Consider the following 27,405-nt stretch of genomic DNA (forward strand, 5'->3'; position numbering starts at 1 on the left):
TGTTTTTCTGAGAGCTGGGGTCACAGGCATCTCCCACCGTGCCTGAGTTTTAAACAGGGATGAGAATTAGAACTAGGGCTTCTTCTATAACAGGCAAGCACTCAGCCACCTAGCCACACCCTCAGGCCTGGTCAACGCTCCTGGACTCCAAAGACAACTTCCTGGCTTGGAGGATTGTCCTCAGCTGTAGAGCTCTTTCCTAGCACACACGTGGCCTGGGTTCAGTCCCCACCTCCTTGGTGCTGTGATGACAGACATGTGCCGCCCATGCCCAGGTTTATGGGGTAGACCCAAGGCTCTGCATCTCAGGAAAGTACTTCTGTACATATTACTCAGCTGTAGTCATAGCCATTAAGATTTTGTTCATTTATTTGCATTGGTTTATTGAGATAGGTCTCAAGCTAAAATGAAACACGCAGTTTTCAGTCTTCAGCACGCAGAAATCCTCCTGCCTCGGCCTCTAAAGTACAGACTGAGCCATCACAGCTGGCTTTGGTAAGCTTTTGTTATAGTTAAGAATTTCCTGAGTGTTTATAGTGTCTCCTGAGATATTTTATATATATTATATACAGGCTGAGAAATTTTTCATTTCTCCTCACATCTGTGGCAGTTCCTTTTCTCACTGCTAGGACAATATACCTTTCAAAAGCACTTAGAGACTGGGTGGTGGTGGCGGACAACTTTAATCCCAATAATCAGGAGGCAGAGGCAGGCAGATCTCTGAGTTCAAGGCCATAGGACAGCCAGGGCTACACAGAAAAACTGAGTCTTGAAAAACAAAGAACACACCACCAAAAAGCACTTGGGGAAAGAAGGGTCCCTTTGCCTCAGTTGTAAGCTGCAGTCCTCCATAGCAGAGAAGACATGGCCTTGAACTTGGTATGCAGACAAGGATGAACCAGCAATCCGCATGCTCCACAACACAAGTTCTGTCAGTACAGGCTTGCACCACCATGCCAGGTTCATTAGTGCAGGAAATGGAGCCACGGGAATTTCAATATGAGGCTATCTAACAATCCAGCCACGTCCCAGACACATTGCTGGTTCTGCTGACTTCAGCAGGAAGTTGGTGACACTTCTGACTTGCTGGTGCCGCTGTTGACATTATTTTCCTCCTCCTTTCCTCCCCAGGTGGCTCACTTGATCCTCAAGGCGCACGCCAGAACTTGGCATCACTACGACCTTCACCATCGCCAAGAGCAGCAGGGACGCGTGGGCATCGTGCTCAATTCCGACTGGGCAGAGCCCCTGGATGGGGAGAGTCCCCAGGACCTGGCTGCTGCTGAGCGCTTCCTGCACTTCATGCTGGGCTGGTTCGCTCACCCCATCTTTGTGGATGGGAACTACCCCACCAGCCTCCGGGCCCAGATCCAGCAGGGAAACCAGCAGTGTGGGGGTCCTCTGGCCCAACTCCCAGAGTTCACTGCAGCGGAGCAGCAGCTCCTGAAAGGCTCTGCGGACTTCCTTGGTCTGTCTCACTACACATCCCGGCTGGTGAGCACCGCTGCACAGCTGACCTGCATCCCCAGCTATGATAACATCGGAGGCTTCTCCCAGCACGTAGACCCCACGTGGCCCCAGACTGCATCTCCCTGGATCCGGGTGGTGCCCTGGGGCATAAGGAGGCTGCTTCGGTTTGCTTCCATGGAATACACGAAAGAAAGAGTTCCAATCTTCTTGGCTGGGAATGGCATGCCCTTAGGGGAAGGAGAGGATCTCCTTGACGACTCGGTGAGAGAGAACTACTTCAACCTGTACATCAACGAGGTGCTCAAGGGTAAGAAGGTTGACCTGCTGATCCCGAGGAGAAGCTCTTCCCCAAGTCTTCACAGTTGTTTAATGAGACAGACCCGAGATTGAGCTCAGGCCTTCAGGCTTGCTCAACAAGAGCCTTTACTTACTAAGCCATTTCTGCCTCTCCAGTCCGGTGTTCTCGCGCTCTTAGTTAATCAGTGTTAATTGAGAGCATGAGAAGCCTGGAACTTGTAAGACAGTAAAGGTGCAGTTGAGTAATGTCATCTTTTCTTAGGAGACTCAGTCCTCACCCCTCTGGATATCTAGTCTCATGAGACCTAATGCCCTCTTTGGACCTTTGTATACACTGCACCCATGTGGCACACAAGGTATAATGCAGGGAAAACACCCTGGGAAACTAAGGTGGATGGCATGCTAAGGAACAACAAATGAGGTTGTCTTCTGGTTTTCCCAATGTTTCTCTCTTTTACACACACGCACACACGCACGCGTGCTCTTGCATGGGGCTGACTTTGTTTTCTCTTTACAGCTGTCAAGGAGGATTTGGTGGATGTCCGTGCATACATTGCTCGTTCCCTCATTGACGGCTTCGAAGGACCCCCAGGGTACAGCCAGAGGTTCGGGCTGTACCATGTCAACTTTAGTGACAGCAGCAGGCCGAGAACTGCCAGGAGATCTGCCCACTTCTTCACTGGCATCATTGAAAAGAATGGGTTCCCTGCCAAGGAGCTGAGAAGAACTCCAGTGCCTGTGAAAGCAGACTTTTCCTCCAGAGCCACAACCTTCTACAACTCCCCATCTGAGGTGCCCTCCCAGGCTAAAATCGTGTGGGAGAAGTTCTCCAACCAGCCCAAGTTTGAGAGAGACTTGTTCTATCATGGCACATTCAGGGATGACTTCCTGTGGGGCGTGTCCTCCTCGGCCTATCAAATCGAAGGAGGTTGGGACGCTGACGGGAAAGGGCCCAGCATCTGGGACAACTTCACCCACAGTCCCGGGAACACCGTGAAAGACAATGCCACCGCAGACATAGCTTGTGACAGCTATCACCAACTGGATGCCGACCTGAGCATTCTTCGCGCCCTGAAGGTCAAGGCCTATAGGTTCTCTATCTCCTGGCCTCGGATTTTCCCAACGGGAACAAACAGTTCCATCAACCAACACGGTGTCGATTATTACAACAGGCTGATTGACGGCTTGCTGCAGAGCAACATCTTCCCCATGGTGACACTGTTTCACTGGGACCTGCCCCAGGCCCTCCAGGATATTGGAGGTTGGGAGAACTCTTCTTTGATTGATTTGTTCAACAGCTATGCTGACTTCTGTTTTAAGACCTTTGGTGACAGAGTCAAGTTCTGGATGACCTTTAATGAGCCCTTGTATCTGGCACAGTTAGGCTATGGTTCAGGGGTGTTTCCCCCAAATGTGCAGGACCCCGGCTGGGCACCGTACAGGGTCAGCCACGTACTCATCAAGGCCCATGCTAGAGTCTACCACACTTATGATGAGAAATACAGGCAGGAGCAGAAGGGGGTCATCTCTCTGAACCTCAACACTCACTGGGTGGAACCCAAAGACCCAGGAGTCCTAAGAGATGTGGAAGCTGCCGACCGGATGCTGCAGTTTTCCTTGGGCTGGTTTGCCCACCCCATTTTTAGAAACGGGGACTATCCAGATGTCATGAAATGGAATGTGGGCAACAGGAGTGAACTTCAGCACCTGGCGGGCTCCCGCCTGCCCAGCTTCACAGAGGAGGAGAAGGCATACATCAGGGGCACCGCGGATGTCTTCTGCCTCAACACCTACTCGTCCGTGTTTGTGCAGCACAGCACTCCAAGGCTGAACCCACCCAACTATGATGATGACCGTGAGCTAACTGTCAGCGATATGGACTCTTCATTGACCTCCCCATCAATGCTCCCAGCCGTGCCCTGGGGGATGCGGAGGCTGCTGAACTGGATCAAGGAAGAGTATGGTGACATTCCCATTTACATCACGGAAAATGGACACGGGCTGAACAGCCCTTCGCTGGATGACACAGACAGGATATTCTACCACAAAACCTATATCAACGAGGCTCTGAAAGGTACATGAGGCTTCAGCCCCTCTCACTAAACCTTCACTCTCCCTGTCCTATGCCTCTCTTGTGTTCAGTTTTCCTGTCCTCTGTCTGTCATGTGTCCCATGCTTTGGCAGGCACCCTGAACATCTCTCTTTTGGGTTTGTGCCAGTGCTCAGTTAGTAAAGTGTTGTCTTGCAAGCATGGGGACCAGAGCTCAATTTCCAGGGAGAAGTCAGGCTTGGTACATTTGTAATCTCTGTGCTGAGGAAGCAGAAAGGTGCAATCTTGAGGCTCTCTGGTGGGCAAGCCAAGCCCACTTGGTGATCTCCAGGTCAAACGAAAGTGAGTGATGTCCAAGATTTGACGTCTGAGGTTGTGTTCTAGCACACACACACACACACACACACACACACTTGCACACTCATACACACACAGAGATTTACATGAAAAGGTAAAGTTTCCATTTCTTGAGTAGGGGATTAGGCTCAGTTATTGAATTGTTTGTCCAGAATCCATAGCCCCACTCCCAGCCCTGGAGTGGACAAGGTGCGCACCTGCAATCCCACACTGGAGCACTAGTTGCAGGAGGAGCAGAGAAAACATCCACATTTATTCTTGACTGTAGAGTGAGTGCAAGACCAGCTGTGCTACTTGGGTTCCTGTCCCCAAATGTTTCAAATGATCAAGAAATTCACCCTTGCGTGCTTACTAGCTAGGTGGGCTGAGGCTCGTGACCTTGAGGCTTCTCCCTTTACCTAACAGATGACACCTGCTGTGAGGTCAGGGGCAGGAAGAGTGACAGTGAGAACTGGTGGTGGTGCAGGATTTCATCGCGCGGCTAGGGATGAAGAGGGAGGCTGAACTCTGAGTACAAGGCCAGCCTGGTCTGCATAGTGTGTTCCAGGACAGCCAGGGTGACACAGAGAAACCCTGTCTCAAAGAAAAAAACAACCCACAAAGACAAAAGCAAAACAACAAAAAGCAGGAAGTACGAGTGATGAGGTCACATGTCCCTCTCTCAGGAAGCACGTGACTGCACACTTGCATGGTTTAGCATAGGACATAGCCTGGAGTCCAGTACCTGCACAGGACAGGGCTTCTCGAGAGCCCTGCCTACTGGCTAATGCTTTCTTCTGCTCTCTTTGGCATATCCTAGCCTACAGGCTGGATGGTGTGGACCTTCGAGGGTATTGTGCCTGGTCGCTGATGGACAACTTCGAGTGGCTGTCAGGCTACACGATCAAGTTTGGACTCTATCATGTTGACTTTAACAATGTGACCAGGCCTCGAACAGCACGAGCCTCGGCCAGATACTACACAGAGGTCATTACCAACAATGGCATGCCCCTGGCTAAGGAGGACGAGTTTTTGTATGGAGAGTTCCCCAAGGGCTTCATCTGGAGTGCGGCTTCTGCTGCCTATCAGGTGAGGAGTGTGGAGCCATGAGCTCACTTTCCTACTGGGTGCTGGGCACCAGGCATCTGCACAGGACTGCAAGCACACAAGCCGGAGCCACTAGTGAATCTGAGTAGACGAGTGTGTGCGCGTAAGGATCCAGGTACCTCAGACCCCAAAGTCAGTGAGATCCCTGTGGTAAGGTTGTCTTGTTCCTTGTCTAGTAGCTGTGGTGAGATACCTGACACAGGCCACTTATGGAGGGAAGGGTTAATTTCAGGGTCACAGTTTTAGGATGAGGACAATTCCTGACAACAGCCAGGTGAGGCAGCTGGTCACATGGCATCTTCAGTGAGGAAGTAGAGAGACGTGGATTCTAGTGCTCAGGTCACTTTTTCGATTTTATTCGGTAGACTCCAGCTACTGAATGGTGACTAGCCACATTCAGGGTCATTTTTTTCTCCCTTAGTTAATTCAGTCTAGAAACTTCTTTATAAATTGGCCAGACATTTGTTATCTGGGTGTCTGTAGATCTTGTCAAGGACTGAGATGGACATTTGAAGGGCCAGATGGATCAGGTAGAGCCATGACAGAAGGTTCAGGAAGAGCATGCTAACACGCAATCTCCCTGGAGGCTCCATCTGTGCAGGCAGCAGACCTAACTGGCTCAGGAGTCAATCTGGGCATTTTCTGATGCTCTGCCCCGGGGCTGCTACTGAGCTCACGACAAGAGGTGAACACAGAACACATGGTGCTGTGATTCCCTTTACTCGGGAAGAGGAAAAATGAAAGAGAGAGGGCAAGGCGTGTGCTCAGTGCAGGCATGGTGACCCTTCAGCGGGCGTGGAGCTCCGCCTTTCTTCTTCTTCATCATCTTCTTCTCTTCCTCCTCCATAATTTCCAATATTTTTCGGAGACAGGGTCTCATACAGTTCAGGCTGGCATTGAATTTGCTGAACAGCCCATGTTGGATTCTTGACCATTCTGCCTCCATTTCCTCGAATGCTGGGGTTACAGGTGTGCAGCGCTAGGCCTGGTTTCTCAGTGCTGGGATGGGATAGCCTGGGGTCCATGCATGCTAGTCAAGCCTCGACCAGTTGAGTCTCACCCCAGTCTGACTTCTACCTCTTCGGGCACAGTGGGCTCCTCCGTTCCTCTTTCTCCCCAGCTGTTAAGCGGCCATTTCTCTGGTGAGACCCAGCTGTTGTACACAGCAGCCAACAATTGTCCTCTGTTGTCCTCACTGCCCCTGGAGTGTCACAACCTGTAGGTCCCCTCAGTAGTTGGAACTGCACAGCACATGGATGTTCCCACACATACATTTCTGTCATTTTACCCTTCAGCCTTCCCAGTTTGCATTCCTTAATTAATTACACAAGAGACAGAGTCGTACGTAAACCAACTCACTCTGTAGCCCAAGATGACCTTGAACTTCTTACCCTCCCGCCTCTACTACCCAAATATTAGGCTTACTAGCATGTCTAAATACTCTCAGCACACATAGTGCTGGAGATGGAGCCCACAGCTTCATGCATGGCAATAAATGCCTCATCTAACTTATCCACATCCCCCAGCCCCACACTTTGTGTCTTTAAAGCCATGAGTTCATATCCATGCGTCCAATTCAGATCTACAGGGAAATGCTAGTCCTTTCATTTTCCATATTTGCATCTCCTTTCTCCCGTGAAGAGCTCTCTATACTAATGTATATATAAATCTAGCTCCTGGCAGCCCAGGCTTGTCCCTCTGGTCCTCTTCCACCTCCACACACATGGCTCCTATGGCGGTTTCCTGCTGGCTCCACTCCGCATTCTCCCAGCCAGCACTGGATGTGCATAATTGGCCAGAATGCCAACACCATCTCATCAGTGCCATCATATTTGCTTTCCCACCATATTTGTTGAAATGTTTGAAAGTGAATTACAGATGTGGTACCTATTTACCCACTGAACACCACAAGGGCATCCTCCTAAGTCTTATTGGAAGGGAGTTAGAGAGGAGGAAGTAGGCATAGAAACAGCCATGTTTATCTGGACTACAAATACTTTCTCCACACCAGTATCCTTGCAGTACGCTTGCCTGTAGTTAAGGTGGTAGGGGATGTGAAATTGTTCACTCAGAACCTTTGGTGAGTACCCACCATATGCCAGACCCCACTGCCAGCATTAATTGGAAAACTAAAATGCAATACCCATTCTTGGAACTGGGGCTGTGACTCAGTAGAGTACTCGGTTCTTTGGTTACATGAGAGTTCAAAGCCAGCCTAGGCTATGTGAGGCTCTCTGTTTCTCATGTACATGAGTGCGTATGTGCGTGCACACACACACACATGCATGCACTCAGGCGCACACACACACACACACACACACTCACACACGCCTACACTGCATGGTGATTTGGGAAACCAGCACGGTAGCAGAGTGCAGTGTTATGCTGCCATGTGTGCAGGGCAACTTTAGTAACTGGGGGCAGGGTGTGCAGAGAAGGCTCCCCAGGGAGCTGCAGAAGGGAATGTATTTGGTCAGTGGCTTAGACCACCTCTTGTCATCTTGAGATCGAAGGTGCCTGGAGAGCAGATGGCAAAGGACTCAGTATTTGGGATACATTTTCCCACACGCCATTGAAGATTGAGAATGACGACAATGGAGATGTGACCTGCGACAGTTACCACAAGATTGCTGAGGATGTGGTGGCCCTTCAGAACCTGGGCGTATCCCACTATCGATTCTCCATCTCCTGGCCTCGAGTCCTCCCAGATGGAACCACCAGGTTCATCAATGAAGCAGGCCTCAACTACTATGTTCGACTGATAGATGCACTGCTGGCTGCTGGCATCACACCACAGGTGAGGGTGGTCCCTGGAGGCCTCTATTTATTATACAAGAGTGCTAAGATTTTATTTTATTCATTTACTCTATGTATTTAAGGTGTGCTGCCTGCTTCTCATATCTATTTATCAGATACGGTCTTATGTATTTAACTATTTATCTACATTTGAGACAAGGTCTCCATTACCCCAGCAGACCTCTTACTCCTTATGTAGCTGAAGATGTTCTTGAACTTCTGTTCTGTATCCCACACCTCATTGTGCTAGGCTTACAGGTGTGCACCACCGTGCTGTAAGGATGGAACCCAGGGCTTGATGCATGCTAGGCAAGACTATTGCCAACTCCAGAATTTGTGTGTATCAGAGAACATCTTTATAGGAGTGACCACTCTCCTTCCCCCATGTGGATCCTGGAGTTTGAATCTAGATCATCAGGTTTGGTGGCAGACACCTGATGAGCCATCACACAAGCACCTAAATGGTTTTGTAACTTGGGTTTTGAATTGTCCATAGATTCACATGGTGCAGAGTTAGAGAATGAAATGTTTTCTTCCCTGCCGTGGAGAAAGTTCAGAACTCCCTGGAACTTTCCGTGTCTTTGCCTGTCTCATGTCACTGGCTTCCTGAGAGATGGTGGATACAACATTGATCTGGCTTCCCCGCAGGTGACCATATACCACTGGGACCTGCCCCAGGCACTGCAAGACATCGGGGGCTGGGAGAATGAGACAATTGTGCAGCTGTTTAAGGAGTATGCAGATGTGCTCTTCCAGAGGCTGGGGGACAAGGTGAAGTTTTGGATCACACTAAATGAGCCTTACGTCATTGCTGCCCAAGGCCATAGCAGTGGGGTACACGCTCCAGGTAAATGTCCTATATCTGACTTGCCATCTGTTTTGATGATGACAGTCTCAGTACAGTGAAGCCCTGGGATCCAGGTGTCATGAGAAGTCACTGTCAGGTAGTGTGTTGCAGTCCCTACCTCCACGGGCCTGCGGAGAGGGCTCAGCTCTAAAGGGCCTGCCGTGCAAGTCTGGTAGTCCCTGTTTCCACTAGAACCCATGCAAAACATAAAACATACAAACAGAAAGACCAGGTACAGTGACACATTTGTAACCCTAGCCCTGGGAAGGCAGAGTCAGGTGACCCTCTGGGGATCCCATGTCCCTCAGTCTAGCCTAGTTTAGGTCCACAAGTGATCCTGTCACAGAGAAGTAGATGGTCTCTCTGTGAATGATACCTAAGGCTGGCCTCTGGCTTCCACCTACACTGACACGTCAGCACATGCTCCTGCACACACATGCTCCTGCACACACATGCTCCTGCACACACATGCTCCTGCACACACATGCTCCTGCACACACATGCTCCTGCACACACACACACACACACACACAGAGAGAGAGAGAGAGAGAGAGAGAGAGAGAGAGAGAGAGAGAGAGAGAGAGAGAGCTTGGAATGGATTGGGGAGGTATTTCTCAAGTCAAGATAGATGCATCTTCTGTGGCTTTTAGTTGGCACTTTGATTTGAGCACTTGGTCTCGTGATGTGGTTATTGACATTGGGTGTGTCCTCCAGTCCTGACTTCATGGTGTCACCTAGACCTCTAGGATGTCAACTGAGCATACGTCATAGTAGAAGTCCCACCAGAGGAGGGGACATGAGCTACCATAGATCAAGTACCTTCTCTCAGCCAGAGTGCTGCTGGCTGCTGCCCACAAACAATCCATTCCCTTCTTCCAAGAACTCTTTGCTGCCTGTTCTCCTGGGAAAAGCGCTATGAGGCTGACTACTGTCTGCCATCCAGAGGAAGGAGATGAGGGACTGGAGTGCCAGTCTCCCAGGTGTCACATCCCTCCTCCCATACATAGGAAGGATGGTGTTTTCTGCTGACATTCCTGTGTGTGTTTCCAGGAATCTCCTCCAGGCCTGGCACGGCTCCGTACACTGTCGGCCACAACCTAATAAAGGCTCACGCTGAGGCTTGGCATCTCTACAATGACAAGTACCGTGCCAACCAGGGAGGCGTGATTTCCATCACCATCAACAGTGACTGGGCTGAGCCCAGGGATCCCTCCAAGCAGGAGGACGTGGAGGCTGCCAGGAGGAATGTCCAGGTGTGTCCTCTGGGTACCATCTCTTCTTGGCTATCTCCTCTCCCACTGTGTTCTGAAAGAAGTAGATGGAGACCAGGAAGATTTAGATCTAAACCAGTTTTGTTCTTACTTAATTTTGTGATTCTGAAGGGAAATGATCAACTGTTCTGTTCTTCAGTGTTTTCAACTGTGAACTAGATGTTTCTTACTCAGAGGTTGCTGTGACAGAGGGGATGAGTTATAAGAGACCAAAGGTTTTTTTTTTTAAGATTCTTTTATTATTTATTTGATTTTTGGAGACAGGGTTTCTGTGTATAGTCCTGGCTGTCCTGGAACTCCGTTTAGACAAGGTTAACCTGGAATTCACAGAGATCATCCTGCCTCTGCTTCCAGAGTGCTGGAATTAAAGATGTGTACCACCAACACCCAATTTATTTACCTTTAATTCTGTGTATGCATGTGTGCCCATGAGTGCAGGAGCCTCTGGAGGAAAGAAAATGGCATCAGATTTCAGAGAATGGTTGTGAGCCACATGACCAGGCTACTGGGCAGCAAACTCAGGTCCTCTGGAGAGCAACAGGTTTCCTTGACTGTTGTAACTTTTCTCCAGCCAGACACTGTGTTTTAAGTCTTAAAAAAATTGTCTGTGGTTTGCAAGATGGCTCAGTGTGTAAAGGTGCTTGCCAATCCAAACTTGGTGACTTAAATTCTATTCTCAGAACCCATGAAAAATGGAAAGAGGCCTGGCAGTGGTGGCACACGCCTTCAACCCAGCACCTAAGAAGCAGAGGCAGGCAGATCTCTGAGTTTGATGCTAGCCTGGTCTTCACAGCGAGTTCTAGTAAAGTCACCAAAGCTTTTTTCTTGGGCTGAAAAAATAAGGAAGGAGAGGCAGCTGTAAATAGGGCTCATCAGATAAGAGCACTAGGCTGCATGTTTAGAGGCCATAAGTTCATTTCCCAAGAGTCATGTGGTGGTTCACCAGCATCTATAGTGTGACCTGATGCCCTCTTTTCAAAGAAAGGAATACACCAGATAGAGAACTCATACACATTTTAAAAAATCTGGAAAAGAAGTCAGTTATTCTCTAGAACTGAAGAGATGGCTCCACAGTTAAGAACACTGTCTGCTCTTTCAGAAAACCTAAGATCAATTCTCAGCACTCACATGGCAGGTCACAACTGTCTGTAACTCCAGTTCTGGGAGATTCGACACCCTCACACAGACATTCTTGCAGGCAAAACAAAATACACATAAAATACAAATAGATTTAAAAAGGAGGAAAGTTGAAGGGAAGAGACTCCAGAGAGTTGGCTTCTGACCTCCATTTGTCCACCATGGCACCACCCCCACTCCACCTCATACACACAGATGTGAACACCACAGCTGCTGCTGCCACCTCCACCTCTAACGCCACCACTAATGATGATGATAATTTAGACAAATTGTTAGTACAGAGCTGGGGAGGAAACTCATTGGTTGGGTGCTTGCTTAGCATGCTTGGAGCCTGAGGTTCTGTTCTCAGCTCTGCATGAGCCTGGTTGTGGTGATGCGTGCCTGTGAGCCTAGCACTTTGGAGACTGAAGCAGGAGGATCGGGAGTTCACGGGCATCCTTGGCTACACAGCAAGTTTGAGGCATGCCTGTGCTAAGTGAGACCTTGTCATAGGTAGGCCTCACTGGATGCAGCACTGACTTGATGCTAATTTCCTCCACTATAAGCTCCTGCTTCGCCTACACTAGGTTATAGAGGAGGCTGTAGCCGTCACGTCTGGGTGCCAAGAGTTCCTTAAATTCTGAGGAACTCCACTGCCCCTCATTTCTAATTCTCAGAAGAAGGATGTGCTTATACAGTCCCTGGAAGTCTATAGTATAATAAGCAGATGCCAGCAGGAAACAGTCATGTTCAGTGAAGACCCCGACAGGAGGGAGAGAGTGACCCCGATGGTACAGCCTCCCCTAGCCTGCTGGTACCTGGGAGAGGTGAGATGCCTCCCTCCCATGTCAATCTCAACAGCGATTTACACCCCCCCCCACAGTTCATGGGAGGCTGGTTTGCACACCCCATCTTCAAAAACGGAGATTACCCGGAGGTGATGAAGACACGGGTACTTGAAAGGAGCCTGGCGGAGAACCTCACCAAGTCAAGGTCAGTGCTGTATCCTCAGTGGTGAGTGAGCGGTGTGTCAGTGCCAGGAAGGGCACCGTGCCTAGAATTGCGTCCTTGCTTTGAAGATGGCATGTGATAGCATCTGTAAAACTCAGGAAGATACTTAGGGTCACCCATCACCTCTGACTCTTCCAATCTTCCCACCTCCTCTTTGAACATAGTTCTCAAGGGGAGGGCGGGTTTGAGGACGACACCCATTTATGAGCGTGCTCCAAAGTCTCCCACTCTGCACCTTGTCCAGGTGTGACTCTCTGTTAATTCCCAGCTAGTGCAGGAAGAGGGTTTTCTGATGAGACTCAGTGAGCCACTGATATATGGATGAGCACAATAATGGCACGGGAACGTGCCTGGTGAGACAGTCGCCATTATTGTTATTGTTCTCCAGGATAGCCATGGAAACTGTCCCAAGAGTACCCGGTCCTATGCAACTCCATTGCCTTGCTCAAGAACTAGTCCCCCACTTTGCTTACTTGCTCTGTTTATGGCCTTGAGAGAAAGCCATTGCTTGGGGACTGTCAAGCACGTGCTTTTTCTCACTTGGCCAGCAGATGGCAGTGGTTTACAACAGAGCATCCCTGCTTCCCTGCTCAGCTCTCTTCCTGGGAGCAGCAACTAGAAGTTATGGTTTCCAAGGTGCTCTTAATACTAAAGAGAGTAATAAAGGTCAGGGCCAGAGAGCTCCACCACCAAAGTGATGTTCAGAGCAAGGCTACCTGCCTTCAAAACCAACATCCACAAAACCTTTCCACAAAAGGCTCAAAAAGATGGCTCCTGGCCTTCAGGGGAAAGACTCAAAAGCCCAACTATAGCTCAAGTGTCCCGCAGAGGATGATAGGAATTCAGCAGACAGCCATTCCTAATTGCCTTTGAGTCTTTTTCCGCAGGTCTACCTTCTCTCCTACCACAAAATTGCAGTTCTTACCTTGTGGCACGCACCTGGCCTATGTAGGGCGGTCCTGATGTGCAAGGCTATGCCACTGTGTCTGATGTAGCAGTCTGCTAGTGGGTATTCTGGGCTCTGAACACAGCTTTGTCAGCAGCTACTGCACACCTGGTCAGAACTAAGTGGTAGGGTTCATAGGCAGAGTCTGGCTTCTCCAGATGCTGACAGGCCAGCAGGGAAGATGAGCTGGCATGGGATTCTAGTCCTCAGTTTCTATAATACAAAGAAAAGTCCAAAGACCAGGAGGCTGGTCGACCTGGAGATTTCAGAGCCAAGGCAGGGTTTTGGAGGGCTGGGCCTCAGAACAAGACGTTGGGGCAGCAGAAGTCACTGTGTCTCAGGGCTTTGAGTCAGACAGAGGAAGACTAAACAGAATCTATACAGTAGAGTTGTAAGGAGCCTGCTGCAGGGCAGGGCCACATGGAAGCTGGACAGGGACGTGGCCATGAGGCCACAGCTGAAGAGCCATTACAGACTCCAGAGACAGAAGCAAGGGTTGAGAACACAGTTCAGTGAAATAATCAGACACGGAAGTCCACAACCCAACATTCAGTTCTCAAAACTTCCCCATTAGTAAGGACAGACAGCAGAGGGCACCTGAATGAAGCAAGCCCAGGAAAAGAGAGGAGCAAAGTGTGAGCTGGGAGGACATGTATGACAAAGACTAAATTAAGAGCACAAAGGAATAGTTAAAAGAAATTACTTCAGATGCAGGCTTGGTTGTCAAACCTATCATACATAATAAAACTTAGAATGTCTGAAGGTATTGGGGCAGGGGTGGGGTACAGTCTGCAGGGAGCATACCCACAACAGTGAGACCAGTGTGCAGAGTGGCTCTTTGGGGAGGAGAAGGGATGTAGCAGCAGGCAGGAGCATCACCTAAAGAGCTTCCCTCTGCGGGAGCTGCTCTAGTCATAACCACGTGTCTGGAGTTCTGAGTGCGCCTACCCTGTCCAGACAGTCTCTCCTCAAAGTGCGATTCTTCCTGATTTTTCCCCTAATGGCTCCCTCTTCCCAGGCTCCCTGAATTTACAGAGAGTGAGAAGAAGAGGATCAACGGCACCTTTGACTTTTTCGGGTTCAACCACTACACCACTGTCCTGGCCTACAACCTAGACTATCCTGCTGACATCTCTTCCTTTGATGCAGACAGGTAAGACAAACAGCAGGATACCTGAGGAGGGAAGTTCCCAGTGTAGATTCAGGTCTGTCTGTCCTCAGAACACACCTGAGGGTCTGGATACCAGGGTTTGCTTGATGGCTACAGCATGTGACAGCCATGTGACATTGCATCTCCCAGCTGCTTCCCTAACACATGTCCTTGGCTTCTTTTTCAATACAAAGACCAAACTATTATATCTGTGCTATATAAATAGTATAAATGCATGGAGGAAACACTGAGAAACCAGAATAAGATATTCTTGCATGAAGCTGGGGAGATGGCTCAGTGGTTACGAACACTGGCTGCTCTTCCAGAGGTCCTGAGTTCAGATCACAGCAACTAAATGGGGACCTACTCTCTGACGGTAGCATTTACATTCCAGCAGGAGACTGGAGCTGGGGACATGTGGAGCTGTTCATGTTAGTGTGAGGTGCCCTATGTGAATAGAACCCACAGAAGGTTAGATGTCACAACTGAAGCCATCCTCTGGGGTTTATAAATAAGATGTCTTCTTTACCTTGTGAACTTGCAGGGGCGTGGCTACCATTGCAGACAGCTCTTGGCCAGTCTCTGGCTCTTCCTGGCTGAAGATGACCCCTTTTGGCTTCCGGAGGATCTTGAACTGGCTGAAGGAAGAATACAACAATCCTCCAATTTATGTCACAGAGAATGGGGTGTCCAGACGAGGGTACCCAGAACTCAATGACACCGACAGGATCTACTACATCCGCAGCTACGTCAATGAAGCCCTCAAAGGTAAGAGCTTCTGCCTCATTGCCTGGCCCTGGTGAGCCCCTTCTTTGCTGGAGAATCAGTATCTGCAGGAGGGTAGTCTGGTCCTTCAGGGACACTAATGACAAGGCCCATTGCTCGGAGGAGTTTGAGCATTTGTTTGAGGCTAGAAACAGTGGTCTTTTCCTTCTTAGACTCACCTACCCACAGCAAGTAAACCCAGTTTCCTGAACTGGCCTGAGTTAGTTTCTGACCTGAATCTTCTGCAGCCCTTAGTCTTTCTTGCTATTTGGTGTCTCTTCACATTGCTTTCCTCTGTGAGCAGACAAGAGTTGTCTGGTGGCTCCAGGGCCTTTTGTTTGCAAGGCAGGAGGACTGGGGTGTTAGCTCAGGTGAGAAAGTGCTCATTGTACAACCGTGAGCCCTGGGTTCAATCCCAGACACTGTGAGGAAAGCTGGGTGTGGTGGTGGATGCTTATAATCCCAGCACTGGGGAGGGAGATAATGGAGGATCCTTGGGGCTCATTGGCTGGCAGCCTAGCCTACTTGTCTAAAAAGCAAGGTGGACAGAACCTGAGGCTCTCCTCTGGCCTCTACATGCACCACACAGCAATCATATGAACACACACACACACACACACACACACACACACACGTACATATATATCACAAATAGTTTGTAAAGATGTGTTCCTATATAGATATATGTGTGTGTGTGTGTGTGTGTGTGTGTGTAAACCCCAGGCTCCTCTACATGCACCCACACACAGCACTCATATGAACATACACACACACATATGTACATATATATCACAAATAGTTTGTAGCTATGTGTTCATATGTAGATATATGTGTGTGTTTGTGTTATGTATGTGTGTGTGTAAACCCCAGGCTCCTCTACATGCACCCACACATAGCACTTATATTAACACATAGCTACAAACTATGTGTGAGATATATATGTGAACCCCGGGCTCCTCTACATCCAAGGGAACAGACGGGAAGTCTTAACTACGGCTCAGATCTTTTGCTTCTAAGCGCTCCTGCCTCTCTGCCGTGCCTGCACGGCCTGGACAGCCGAGACTGGTGGGGGATTGCCAGGATTGAGACACGGAGGCTTCTTTGTAGGTGGAAGAACAGCAAGCTTTATTTTGCCCAGAAACCTTTTATACCTCTACTGCTTCTGTGGAAAACCACCAGCCAGAAAGAACACAAACATTCTTGTCAATTACAGACCACAAGGAAGTTCTGCTGTGGTCAGGGGGAGTGAGGGCAGCTAGATCATAACAACTCCCCCCTTTTTATTTTATAATACCATGATTAACTGTCATGGGGAATAGCCCTCTAATATTCCCTGTCTTAGGTAGCATCCTGCCCCCAAAGTATTGCCCATCCGTGGCTACCCAGACACATAGCCCTAAACCAAGTATCCTCAGGACTGACAGCGCCAACTAGCCAGACCAGCGCTGCAACCATCTAGCATGCACTAACTGGATGGTAAGATTAACAAAAGCAATATTCCAAACTGCTCTCATATGACGACTGAGTTCCATAACAGTAGCAGAAGCATGATTAACTGTTGAAAAAAGTCCAAAGATAGTCCACTTGTTCCAGAACCAGAGCCACTTGCTGGTTCAAGGTCAATATGCCCAGTTGAATATGTTCATTAAGATCATTTTGAATGTCCAAAGCATTGCTGACTCTTTCAGCCAGCTTGTTGACAGTCTCAGCCGTCTGCACAGTCTGGGAGAGAGCAACTCCTTCAGCAGTAGTTGTGGTGGCAAAGCTCTGCTCCAGCTGCCTTCTGGCCCCAGACATACTCTGTTTGGGTCCAAACTGCTGCATGGAGTAGAGCAGAACTCAGGGAAGCAGGCTCCCTGCTCCTGCTTCAGAACCATTGAAGGGGCCCCACTTAACAATCTATTAGGAAATTTGGGCGTCATCAACCTGTCTGGGTACTTCCTGCTAAGTGGGGGTGCTGCATTTATGGAGGTATTTTACACCAACACTTCAGGGGTCTCGGTGAATCAAAACACATAAATTTGCAATGAGTCCACAGGTTCTCATCCTCTGTGGAGACAAAAGCAGAACCTCTTTTCCAAAGCATCAAATCCTTAGGCCCATATTTTAAAGTCAAATACCATTCTTAGCAGTTCCTAGATCAAAAGTCTTTCTCCAGTCCACAACACCAAAGACAACACAATAACATACATCTGTGCACATTCTATTTTTGGAGGCCTTCAATTCACCCTCCTGCCTCCTATTTATTATTTCCCTACTGGCCAATCTTCCAGAGGGCATCTCTCAGAGCATCTCTGGGGATGAAGAAACACATACTCCTTTTAATCTGATTTGGCTTGTTCCCAGTCTGGAACATTTAAACCACCTTGTGTACAAAATCTTTGGCTGTCTTCCTTGTTACTTCTGTGCCTTGTTGCTTCAAGAGTTTCAGTTACTTTTTGAGGCCTTTCAATTCACCCTCCTGCCTCTTCTGTATTCCTAATCTTTTGGAGGGTATCCCTCAGAGTATCTCTGGGGATGAAAAAGAAAACCATATTACCTTTCCCAATATGCTCCTCGGACGGAGTGACCCCTTTCACGAATCTCCACCTTCCAGATCTCGGTGGGACCTCCACTTTGCAGCACCTGCAAGGCCTGGACTTGCCGAAACTGGCGGGGGGTGGGGGGTGAGTGCCGAGATTGAGACACAGGCTTCCTTTTAGGTGGAAGAACAGCAACCTTTAGTTTGCCCAGAAACCTTTTATATCTATACTGCTTCTGTGGAAAACCACCAGCCAGAAAGAACACAGACATTCTTGTCAATTACAGACCACAAGGACGTTCCACTGTAGGTCAAGGGGAGTGAGGGCAGCTAGTTTACAAAAGTCTCCATGGGTATTTCAAGGTCCTGACTCAGACCAATCCCTGAGCTACAGAAGAAAGTTATGGGGTTAGCTCAGGCTATCCTAGTTCCATTCAGAACTGAGCCTTTCTAGAAAGATACCAATGGTCCCGCATGTCCACTGTAGAGGACCCGCTAGCACACAGGAAGGGCTTCAGAGTTGGAACTCACACTCTACAAAGCAGAACAGTGAGGACAACTATGAGATGGGTTCAGGAGACCTGGCACACAGGTGTCTTGATGTGAAATGTTCACACCCAGCATGTTTTTTAGCCACTGTGCAGGATAAGGTGGACCTTCGAGGATACACGGTATGGAGCATAATGGACAACTTTGAATGGGCCACAGGCTTTACAGAGATGTTTGGCTTACATTTTGTGAACCGCTCAGACCCTTCTCTGCCAAGGATCCCCAAGGCATCGGCCAAGTTCTATGCCTCTGTAGTGCGCTGCAATGGCTTTCCTGACCCTGCACAAGGACCTCACCCTTGTCTCCAGCAACCAGAGGGTAGGTGGCGCTGGGAGGGACCAACACTGTGTGGTCAAGGGTGAGAGGGAGCTGCTCTCTCCACCTGCCTTCCTCTAGTTCCTGGCCTTCTCCTGCCCTTCTGTCCCCTCCATTCATTGGCATGGGCTCCAGGGACCTTTGGGCTGCTGCAGGTCTGTCCAGAGCCTGTCTTACCCTAGAGCCTGGGCCCTGCTGTGGGAATGAGCAGAGCTAGATTCCTCCAGTCCTACCTCGAAGTCGCTGCTGCACCTTCCTTGAGAAGGACAGACACTTCCAGGCAGTTTCTAGGTCAGGGTTAAGGATTGTATAAATACTACAGCTAGTACTTATTGGGTAACTATAAAACATAAATGGCTGTCAATACCCAGCGCTACACAATCAGGGTACAGTTGCCCAGCCCTGCATCTGAGCACCTAGGAAGTAGAGGCAGTAGAATTTGAAGTTCAAGGTCATCCATGACTACCTGGCACAATTGAGGCCTGCCTGAGCTACGTGAGACCAGTCTCAGGTGAATAAAGGATGTGGCAGTGGGGTGGCACAGCGAGATGGCTCATGGTTTTGTAGGAAAAAGCGTTATGGCGTGAGTTTAATACTAGGAGCCCAAAGTGGAATAGAGACCTCCTGAAAGTTATGCTCTGTCCATACATGAGCATCATGGTATGCACATACAAAAACACAACAGTGAAGGCCATCCATGCCGACATCACAGTGGTGAGCTTACTTTTGTTGTGTATGTTTGGGAGAAGGGTACTATGCAGTCTCTTGACTCCAGGATCAGTGGGACCTTTCCAGAATGCCAGAGCCTGAGTCCCCATTGTCCTCTCCTAGATGCTGAACCCACTGCCAGCCCTGTGAAGACAGAAGTGCCCTTCCTGGGGCTGATGCTGGGCATCACAGAAGCACAGACGGCATTGTATGTGCTCTTTGCTCTTCTGCTTCTTGGAGTCTGTAGCTTGGTGTTTCTATTGTACAAATACTGCAAGCGCTCCAAGCACCAGGAAACACAGCCAAGCCAAAGTGAGCTGAATCCAGTGTCTTCTTTCTGAGGAGTCGCCAGCTCCTCTGTTGTGCAGAGAAGCCCTGTGCCCTGTAGCACAGACTCCTGACCACAATGGATCTTTCATCAAGGCTTCCTGCACTGTGGGAGATGGTTTTCTATCTTGAAGCTTTCTAAGTTCTCAGTTGAAATGAAAAAGCATCTTCTTCAGTACTGGCAATTTTCCTGTGGACTCCAAGAAACTTGCAAGGTCCCCTGTGGAAATGCAGAGACTCAACTGTCTAGCGGTTCTGTGCGCTCATCTCAGTGTCTGATGGCACACTCCAAACTAGATAAGTACAAGTGACAAGCAGGTCTGGTCGTGATACTACACGTCTGCCCACAATCCTAGCACTCAGGAGGCAGAGGCAGGAGGGGCTCCAGTTTGAGACCGGCCACAACCACACAGTGAAATCCTACTTGGGGTCAAGAGGGAGCAGGGATCGGACACAGTAGAGGTCAGAGACATAGATAGTATGACGGAAAAATACTTGCCTATCAAATAGAAAGCTCTGGCCTAGCCCCTCACCACCAGTGTTTGGCTAACTTTAAAAGATAGTGATATGGTTAGAGAGATGGTTCAGCAATTGAGAGCACCAGCTGTTCTTTTAGAGGACCTGAGTTTGATTCCAAATATCCACATGGCAGCTCATAACTGTTGGAAACTCCAGGGGATCCAATGCCCTCTTCTGGCCTCCCTGGAAACCAGGCACTCATGTGATGCACAGTTATACATGCTGGCAGAGGACACATAAAACAATAAAAATTTAAAAGTAAGAGTAATTATGTCTGTAGTTGTGTTTCTTACAAGCATTCCTAACCTAAAGTATATACATAGATATAAAGTATATCCCTATCCAGGGAGTTGAGGACATGGCTCAGGAGTTACGAGCTCTGCCTGCTCCTCCAGAGGACATGGGTGTTGAGTCTCAGCATCTCATACAGTAGCTAAAACTGTCTGAACTCGAGTCCTGCAGATCCAATTATCTCTTTCCATTTCTGTGGTTACTGTATGCATATGATACACAAACACACATGCAGGAAAGCACTATCCACATATATTATCTTAAAAATCCTATTCAAAGGTTCCATGACTAGCTTGGCAGTCAGGAATTCTTTGGTGAACGCATTCTTTTTCTGTAAGTATGAAAAGACCGGCCAGCCTGGCCTATAAGAGCTAGTTCCAGGACAGGCTCCAAAGCCACAGAGAAACCCTGTCTCGAAAAACAAACAAAAAATTCTAGTGTCATTTACCCTCATTGGAAAAGATACTTCATGTTACTTTAAAACACATTTCCGAGACTCCTAGGACAGAGGGGGCCAGAGGAAACAAGCTCCACCAGGAGCAGAAGCCAGGAGCAAATCCAGCCCTGGGAGCCAACCCAGTCCTGGGACACTGGCAGACCAGGATTGAGCCAACGACCTGACTCAGAGTCTGTGATCTCCACCAGAACATGAGTGGGACTGAACCAGTTACCTAGGACACAGACAGAACAAGCTCCACCAGGAGATAAGCCAAGAGCAAACCCAGTCCTAGGACACGGGCAGATCAGGATTGACCCAGCCACCAGATCCAGAGTCAATGATCTCCACCCCAACAGGTAGAGGGGAGTAACCGCTGAGCGAGTGAGCCAGAGCCAGAGACTGCTGAGGGTCCAGACGTAAATCAGAGACCTTCAAGGGAGTAGACCTGGTGGGTCTGGGCGAGAGTCTAGGACCTCCCAGGAAGTAGGCCTGAGCCAGGACCTCTGTCAGCCTGGGCGTGAGTGGATCTGGGTTCTCTGAGGGAAAAAGCAGGAACCAGATATCTCAGCAGGCCCAGGCGTGAGTCTGGGACCTCAAAGAGAGTAGGCCTAAGCCAGGTCCTCTGTGGGTTCAGGCATTGGTCTGGAACATCAAAGGGAATAGGCAGGAACCTGGAACCCCTGTGGGTCTGAGCACCATCCCGGGATCTCTGAGGAAGTAAGCAGGTCCTCTGAAGGTTTGGGTGTACCCAAGCCTGGGACCTCCAAGGCAGTAGACCGAAACCAGAAACCTTTCCAGGTCCAACTCCAACCCAGGGACTTCTTCAGGGGAGAATCCAGACCAGGATTTACAGATACAGGTCAAAGTCAGTAACCTAGGCCAAAGTTGCCCTGAGGCAGGGAACTCCACCTTGAGCAACAAATTCCACAGGAGTGGGACTGAACCTAGGACACCTAGGACAGAGAGGGCCTGAGGAAACAAGTGTCTCCTGGAGCAGAAACCAGGAGTAAATCCAGTCCTGGGAGCAAATCCAGTTCCAGAACACTGGCAGATCATGACTGAACCAGCAACTAGATCCAGAGTCAGTGATCTCTACCAGAACAGGCCCAACTCCAAGCTAGGAACTTCTGCAGGAGGAGATCCAGACCAAGATTTATAGAAACAGATCAAAGCCAGCAGCCTAGGCCAAAGTAAGCCTGAGACAGCAAACTCCAAGGGAGTAGACCAAAGCACAGGAGCACTGAGCTATCTCCAGGAACAGGAATAACCAATGGGGTAACTAGAACTGTGACACTGACTGTACCACAACGAACAACCATCTGAGCTTTGGATTCACTGGCACCTAGAAGATCATCCAACAGAATCTCAGACAGCCCCAACCACACCTATTAGAAGAAAAGATGAGTACAAAAGGTAAGATCACACGCTAAGACCACAGAAAGCAACACAATACCAGTAAAACCTAAAGACCCTACAACTGCAAGACCTGAACAACCAAATATGGATGAACCAGAAGTAAATGATCTAAAAAATAACTTCAAGAGAATGTTTGAAATTCTTAAAGATGGAATGAGAAATTCCCTTAAAGAAATGAAGGAAAAGACAAACAAAAATTAGAAGTCATCAGCAAATTACTTAAAACCAAGAAAAAGAAATCAAACTTACAAAAGAAACTATCCAGGACTTAAATCTGAAATAGAAACAATAAAGAAAACACAAGCCAAAGGAATTATAGAAACAGAAATCATGAGAAAAAGATCAGGAACCACAAAGGCAAGCATGAACAACAGAATACAAGAAATGGAAGAGAGAATCTCAAGTGCTGAAGATACAATAGAGGAAATAGACTCATCAGTCAAAGAAAACATTAAATCTAACAAAAGCTTAACCCAAAATATCCATGAAATATGGGAAACTATAAAAAGGCAAAATCTTAGAATAATAGGTAAAAAAAAAAAAGAAGGAGAACTTCAACTCAAAGGTGCAGAAAATATATTTAACAAAATCATAGAAGGAAATTTTCTCTACCTAAAGAAAGATATGCCTATGAAGATACAAGAAGCTTACAGAACACCAAATAGACTGGATCCAAAAAAAGTCCTCTTGCCACATAATAATCAAAACACTAAACATACAGAGTAAAGAAAGAATATTAAGAGCTGCAAAGGAAAAAGGCCAAGTAACATATAATGGTAGACCTATCAGAATTACACCTGACTTCTCATTGGAGACAATGAAAGACCAGAAGGTCATGGTCAAGCATTATTCAGACATTAAGAAACCACGGATGCCAGCCCAGACTACTATACCCAGCAAAACTGTCAATCAGCATAGAAGGACAAAACAAGATATTCCATGACAAATCTAGATTTCACTAATACCTAGCCACAAACTCAGCCCTACAAAAATACTAGAAGAAAAACTCCAACCCAAGGAAGATGGCTACACCAACAAAAACACATACAATTGATGATCTCATTACAGCAAATTCTGAAGAAGGAGAAAATGCACAAATTAACATCACCAACAATGAAAACCAAATTAACAGGAAATAGCAACCACTTGTCATTAATATCCCTTAATGTAAATGGACTCAACTCATCTATAAAATGGTGCAGGCTAACAGATGGATACGAAAACAGAATCCATTCTTCTTCTGCACACAAGAAGTGCATCTCAACCTCAAAGACAGATATCATCTCAGTGTAAAAGGTTGAGAAAAATATACCAATCAAATGGACCTAAGAAACAAGCGGGTGTAGCTATCTCAATATCTAGCAAAATAGATTTCAAGCTAAAATCAGTCAAAAGAGACAAAGAAGGTCATTTTATATAAGTCACAGGAAAAATCCATGAAGAGGAAATCTCAATACTGAACATCTGTGCCCCAAATACAAGGGCACCCTCATATTTCAAAGAAACACTTCTAAAGCTTAAATCATATATTAAACCCCACACACTAATAGTGGGAAATTTTAATACTCCCCTCTCACTACTAGACAGGTCAATCAGAAAAAATTGAATAGAGAAATAAGAGAACTAACAGATGTTATGATTCAAATGGACTTAACAGACATCTATAGAATATTCCATCCAAACAGAAAAGAATATACTTTCTTCTCAGCATCTCATGGAACCTTCTCAAAAGTTGATCACGTACTCCGTAACAAAACAAACCTTAACACATACAAAAAAAATTGGAATAACCCAATGTACCTTATCAGATCACCATGGTTTAAAACTAGAAGTCAACAGCAATACTAGTTCCAGAAAACCCACAAACACACGGAAATTAAACAATGCTCACCTGAATCATCAATGGATCAAGGAAGAAATAAAGGGCTAAATTAAAGACTTCCTAAAATTCAATGAAAATGACCACACAACATACCCAAATTAATGGGACACAATGAAAGCAGTCTTAAGAGGCAAGTTCATAACACTAAATGCCTACATAAAGAAGCTGGGAAAATCCCACACTAGTGAATTAACAAAACATTTGAAAACTTTAGAATAAAAAGAAGCAAACTCACCTAAGAGACTAGACAGCAGAAAATAATCAAATTGAGAGCTGAAATCAGCATAATAGAAACAAAGAAAACAATACAAAGAATCAATGAGACAAAGACTTGGTTCTTCAAGAAAATCAACAAAATAGACAAACCTATCCAAACTAACCAAAAGGCAGAAAGAGAATATCCAAATTAACAAAATCAGAAATGAAAAGGGCAACATAACAACAGACACAAAGGAAATACAGAGGATCATGAGGTCATATTTTGAAAACCTGTACTCCACATAATTGGAAAACTTAAAGGAAATGGACAACTTTCTGGATAAATATCATTTACCAAAATTAAATCAAGACCAGATAAGCAAATTAAACAAACATATAATGCTGAAGAAATAGAAACAGTCATCAAAAGTCTCCCCCCCAAAAAAAAAAAAAAAAAAAAAAGCCCAGGACCAGATGGTTTTAGCTTAGAATTCTACAAGACTTTCAAAGAAAAACTAATACCAATATTCCTCAAATTATTCCATACAATAGAAACAGAGGGAAGATTGCCAAACTCTTTTTATGAGGCTACAATTACCCTGATACCCTAACCACAGAAAGACAATACTAAGAAAGAGAATTACAGGGGCTGGAGACATGGCTCAGTTGCTCTTCCAAAGGGTCCAGAGTTCAATTCCCAGCAACCACATGGTGGCTCACAACCATCTGTAATGGGGTCTTCTGGCCTGCAGACATACACACAGACAGAATATTGTATGCATAATAAATAAATAAATATTATAAAAAAGAAAGAGAATTACAGACCAATCTTACTCATGAACATACTAAATGTACTAAATAATAAATACTAAATAAAATACTGACAAATCAAATCCAAGAACACATCAGAACCATCATCCACCATGATTAAGTCGGCTTCATCCCAGAGATGCAGGGATGGTTCAACATATGAAAATCTGTCAACGTAATTTACCATATAAATAAACTGAAAAAAAAAACCACATGATCATCTCATTAAATGCCAAAAAAGCTTTTGAGAAAATACAACATCCTTTCATGATAAAGGTCATGGAGATAGCAGGGATCCAAGGAGAGCAGAGAAAAATGTAGAGCTCAATAAATATTTTTTAAAAAATAGTGTACTGTGGTGTAGTGTGAAGCGGCGGGGCTGCGTCCCGCCACCCGGCCAACGGCTAGCTTTACACCCGAAATAATTACATGGAAACTGTATTCTTTTAAAACACTGCCTGGCCCATAGTTTCAGCCTCTTATTGGCTAATTCTCACATCTTCCTTTAACCCATATTTAGTAATCTGGGTAGCACCACGAGGTGTGGCTTACTAGGAGAGATCTTAACCTGCGTCCATCTCGGAGAGGAGCAGCATGGAGACTCACTATGGCGAATGCCTGAAGCGTCTCCCCAACTCTACTTCCTTGTTCCCAAAATTCTGTTCTGTCTACTCCACCTACCTAATTTTCTGTCTCTTAAAGGGCCAAGGCAGTTTTCTTTATTAATTAACCAATGAAAGAAACATAGACAGATAACTCTCCTCCATCACTGTGGCAGGCAGTAAATTGTTAACCATTCTTAGCAAAAAACAAAATAAATAAATAAATACCAGCTAAAGAATATTGAAAATTAAACTAATTATGTATTAATTTTTCTTTATTTCAATTCAATACAGAATTCCTTTAAAAACAGAAGCCCAGATTGATTTTTTTCATTTACTTTTTAAAAAAGAGTAAAGCTAGGTGGGAAATCTGAACAGAAATGTAGAGAGAAAGTAGGCAGAGTCAGGGAGATTCCATGTGCTGCCAAAGAAGGGCTCCAAACATTACCTGTAGGCCATAGCCTTGTGGTGATGCACTGATTAATAGAGATGGATTAATTAAAGATAAAAGAGCTGTCCAGGAATACACCAAAGCTATTGACAAAACAGTGTTCTGATTAATATAGTTTCTGCGTGATGATTCGGGTCTGGGTGACCGTGAGTTGTGCCTTAAATCCTTTGAGAGTCTCTCTCTCAAAATTGATGCCTTATACAGATAACAATGTAACAAATTCTATGTTTCCTTGGGATATTTTTCTGACAGGGTTTACTGTTAGGCCCTGACTGGCCTGTGACTCTCTTCGTAGACCAGGCTGGCCTTGCATTCACAGAGCTCCATCTCCATGTCTCCTGAGTGTCAGGGTTAAAGGTTCGCATCACCTGCCCAGCTCAAGAATCTTTAAAAGCTGTGCCTTCTTAGAAAATTCTTAATGACTAGAGAGGGTGGGGTAGCACATGCCTTTAACCTCTGCACTTGGCAGATCTCTGTGAGTTTGAGGCCAGCCTGGTCTACACATCATGTTCCAGGGCAGCCAGGGTTATAAGGTGAGACTCTGTCTCAAAGAATAAAGTAACATGAAGAAAATAACTTTAAAATGGTTTTGAGTGGCCAGAGAGATGGCTCAGTGGTTAAGAGCACTTGCTGCTCTTCCAAGACCGGAGTTTAGCTCCTAACACTCATGTAAGGAAGCTCACAACCATCTGTAGCTCCAGGTCCAGAGGATTTGACACCTCTGGTTTCTGAGAATATCTACACTCTCATGCACATGTCCACATCAGATACACACACCTACATATAAAGAAACACAAACACATCAGAAACAAATAAACAAAAAACAGCCCTATCATGGCCTAGTGCAATCGGTTCAGGGTAAAAGCCTGGGCCTGGTGACTTGAGATTGAGCCCCAGAACCCATAGAAAGGTTGAAGGCGAGAACTGACTCCACACCGTTGTCCTCTTATGTCCAGATGTGTCATGACACACAGGCACGCTAATGATGGGGTTGGGGGCGGAGCTGACTCGGCGGATTAGAGCGCTTGTCAGTCTTGTATAGGACTCTTGTACAGGTTCAGTTCCCAGCACCAACATGATGACTTAGCAACCATCCAAGAGGATTCAAGGCCCTCTTCTGGTTCTAGAGGGCACCGAACATACATTCATTCAGGCATAACACTCATACATGGAAAATAAATAAATCTTAAGAAATTTTTTTTTTTTTTGGTTTTT

General features: G+C 46.8%; 1 protein-coding gene across 1 annotated transcript in view; it reads left to right on the forward strand.

Annotated features, from left to right (window-relative positions):
• Window positions 1-19,596, forward strand: part of LOC119827830 (lactase-phlorizin hydrolase-like) — a 35,717-nt gene extending 16,121 nt beyond the window's left edge. The window contains exons 7-17 of the mRNA XM_038349746.1: window positions 1,132-1,777; window positions 2,285-3,841; window positions 4,974-5,242; window positions 7,767-8,057; window positions 8,705-8,903; window positions 9,954-10,156; window positions 12,174-12,283; window positions 14,266-14,400; window positions 14,942-15,165; window positions 18,317-18,550; window positions 19,379-19,596. Coding sequence (XP_038205674.1) covers window positions 1,132-1,777; window positions 2,285-3,841; window positions 4,974-5,242; window positions 7,767-8,057; window positions 8,705-8,903; window positions 9,954-10,156; window positions 12,174-12,283; window positions 14,266-14,400; window positions 14,942-15,165; window positions 18,317-18,550; window positions 19,379-19,596 — 4,086 coding nt within the window. The remainder of the gene's footprint in view (window positions 1-1,131; window positions 1,778-2,284; window positions 3,842-4,973; window positions 5,243-7,766; window positions 8,058-8,704; window positions 8,904-9,953; window positions 10,157-12,173; window positions 12,284-14,265; window positions 14,401-14,941; window positions 15,166-18,316; window positions 18,551-19,378) is intronic.
• Window positions 19,597-27,405: the final 7,809 nt, after the last annotated feature.

Source organism: Arvicola amphibius, chromosome 12 (genome assembly GCF_903992535.2).
Source record: "Arvicola amphibius chromosome 12, mArvAmp1.2, whole genome shotgun sequence".
Lineage (NCBI taxonomy): Eukaryota > Metazoa > Chordata > Mammalia > Rodentia > Cricetidae > Arvicola > Arvicola amphibius.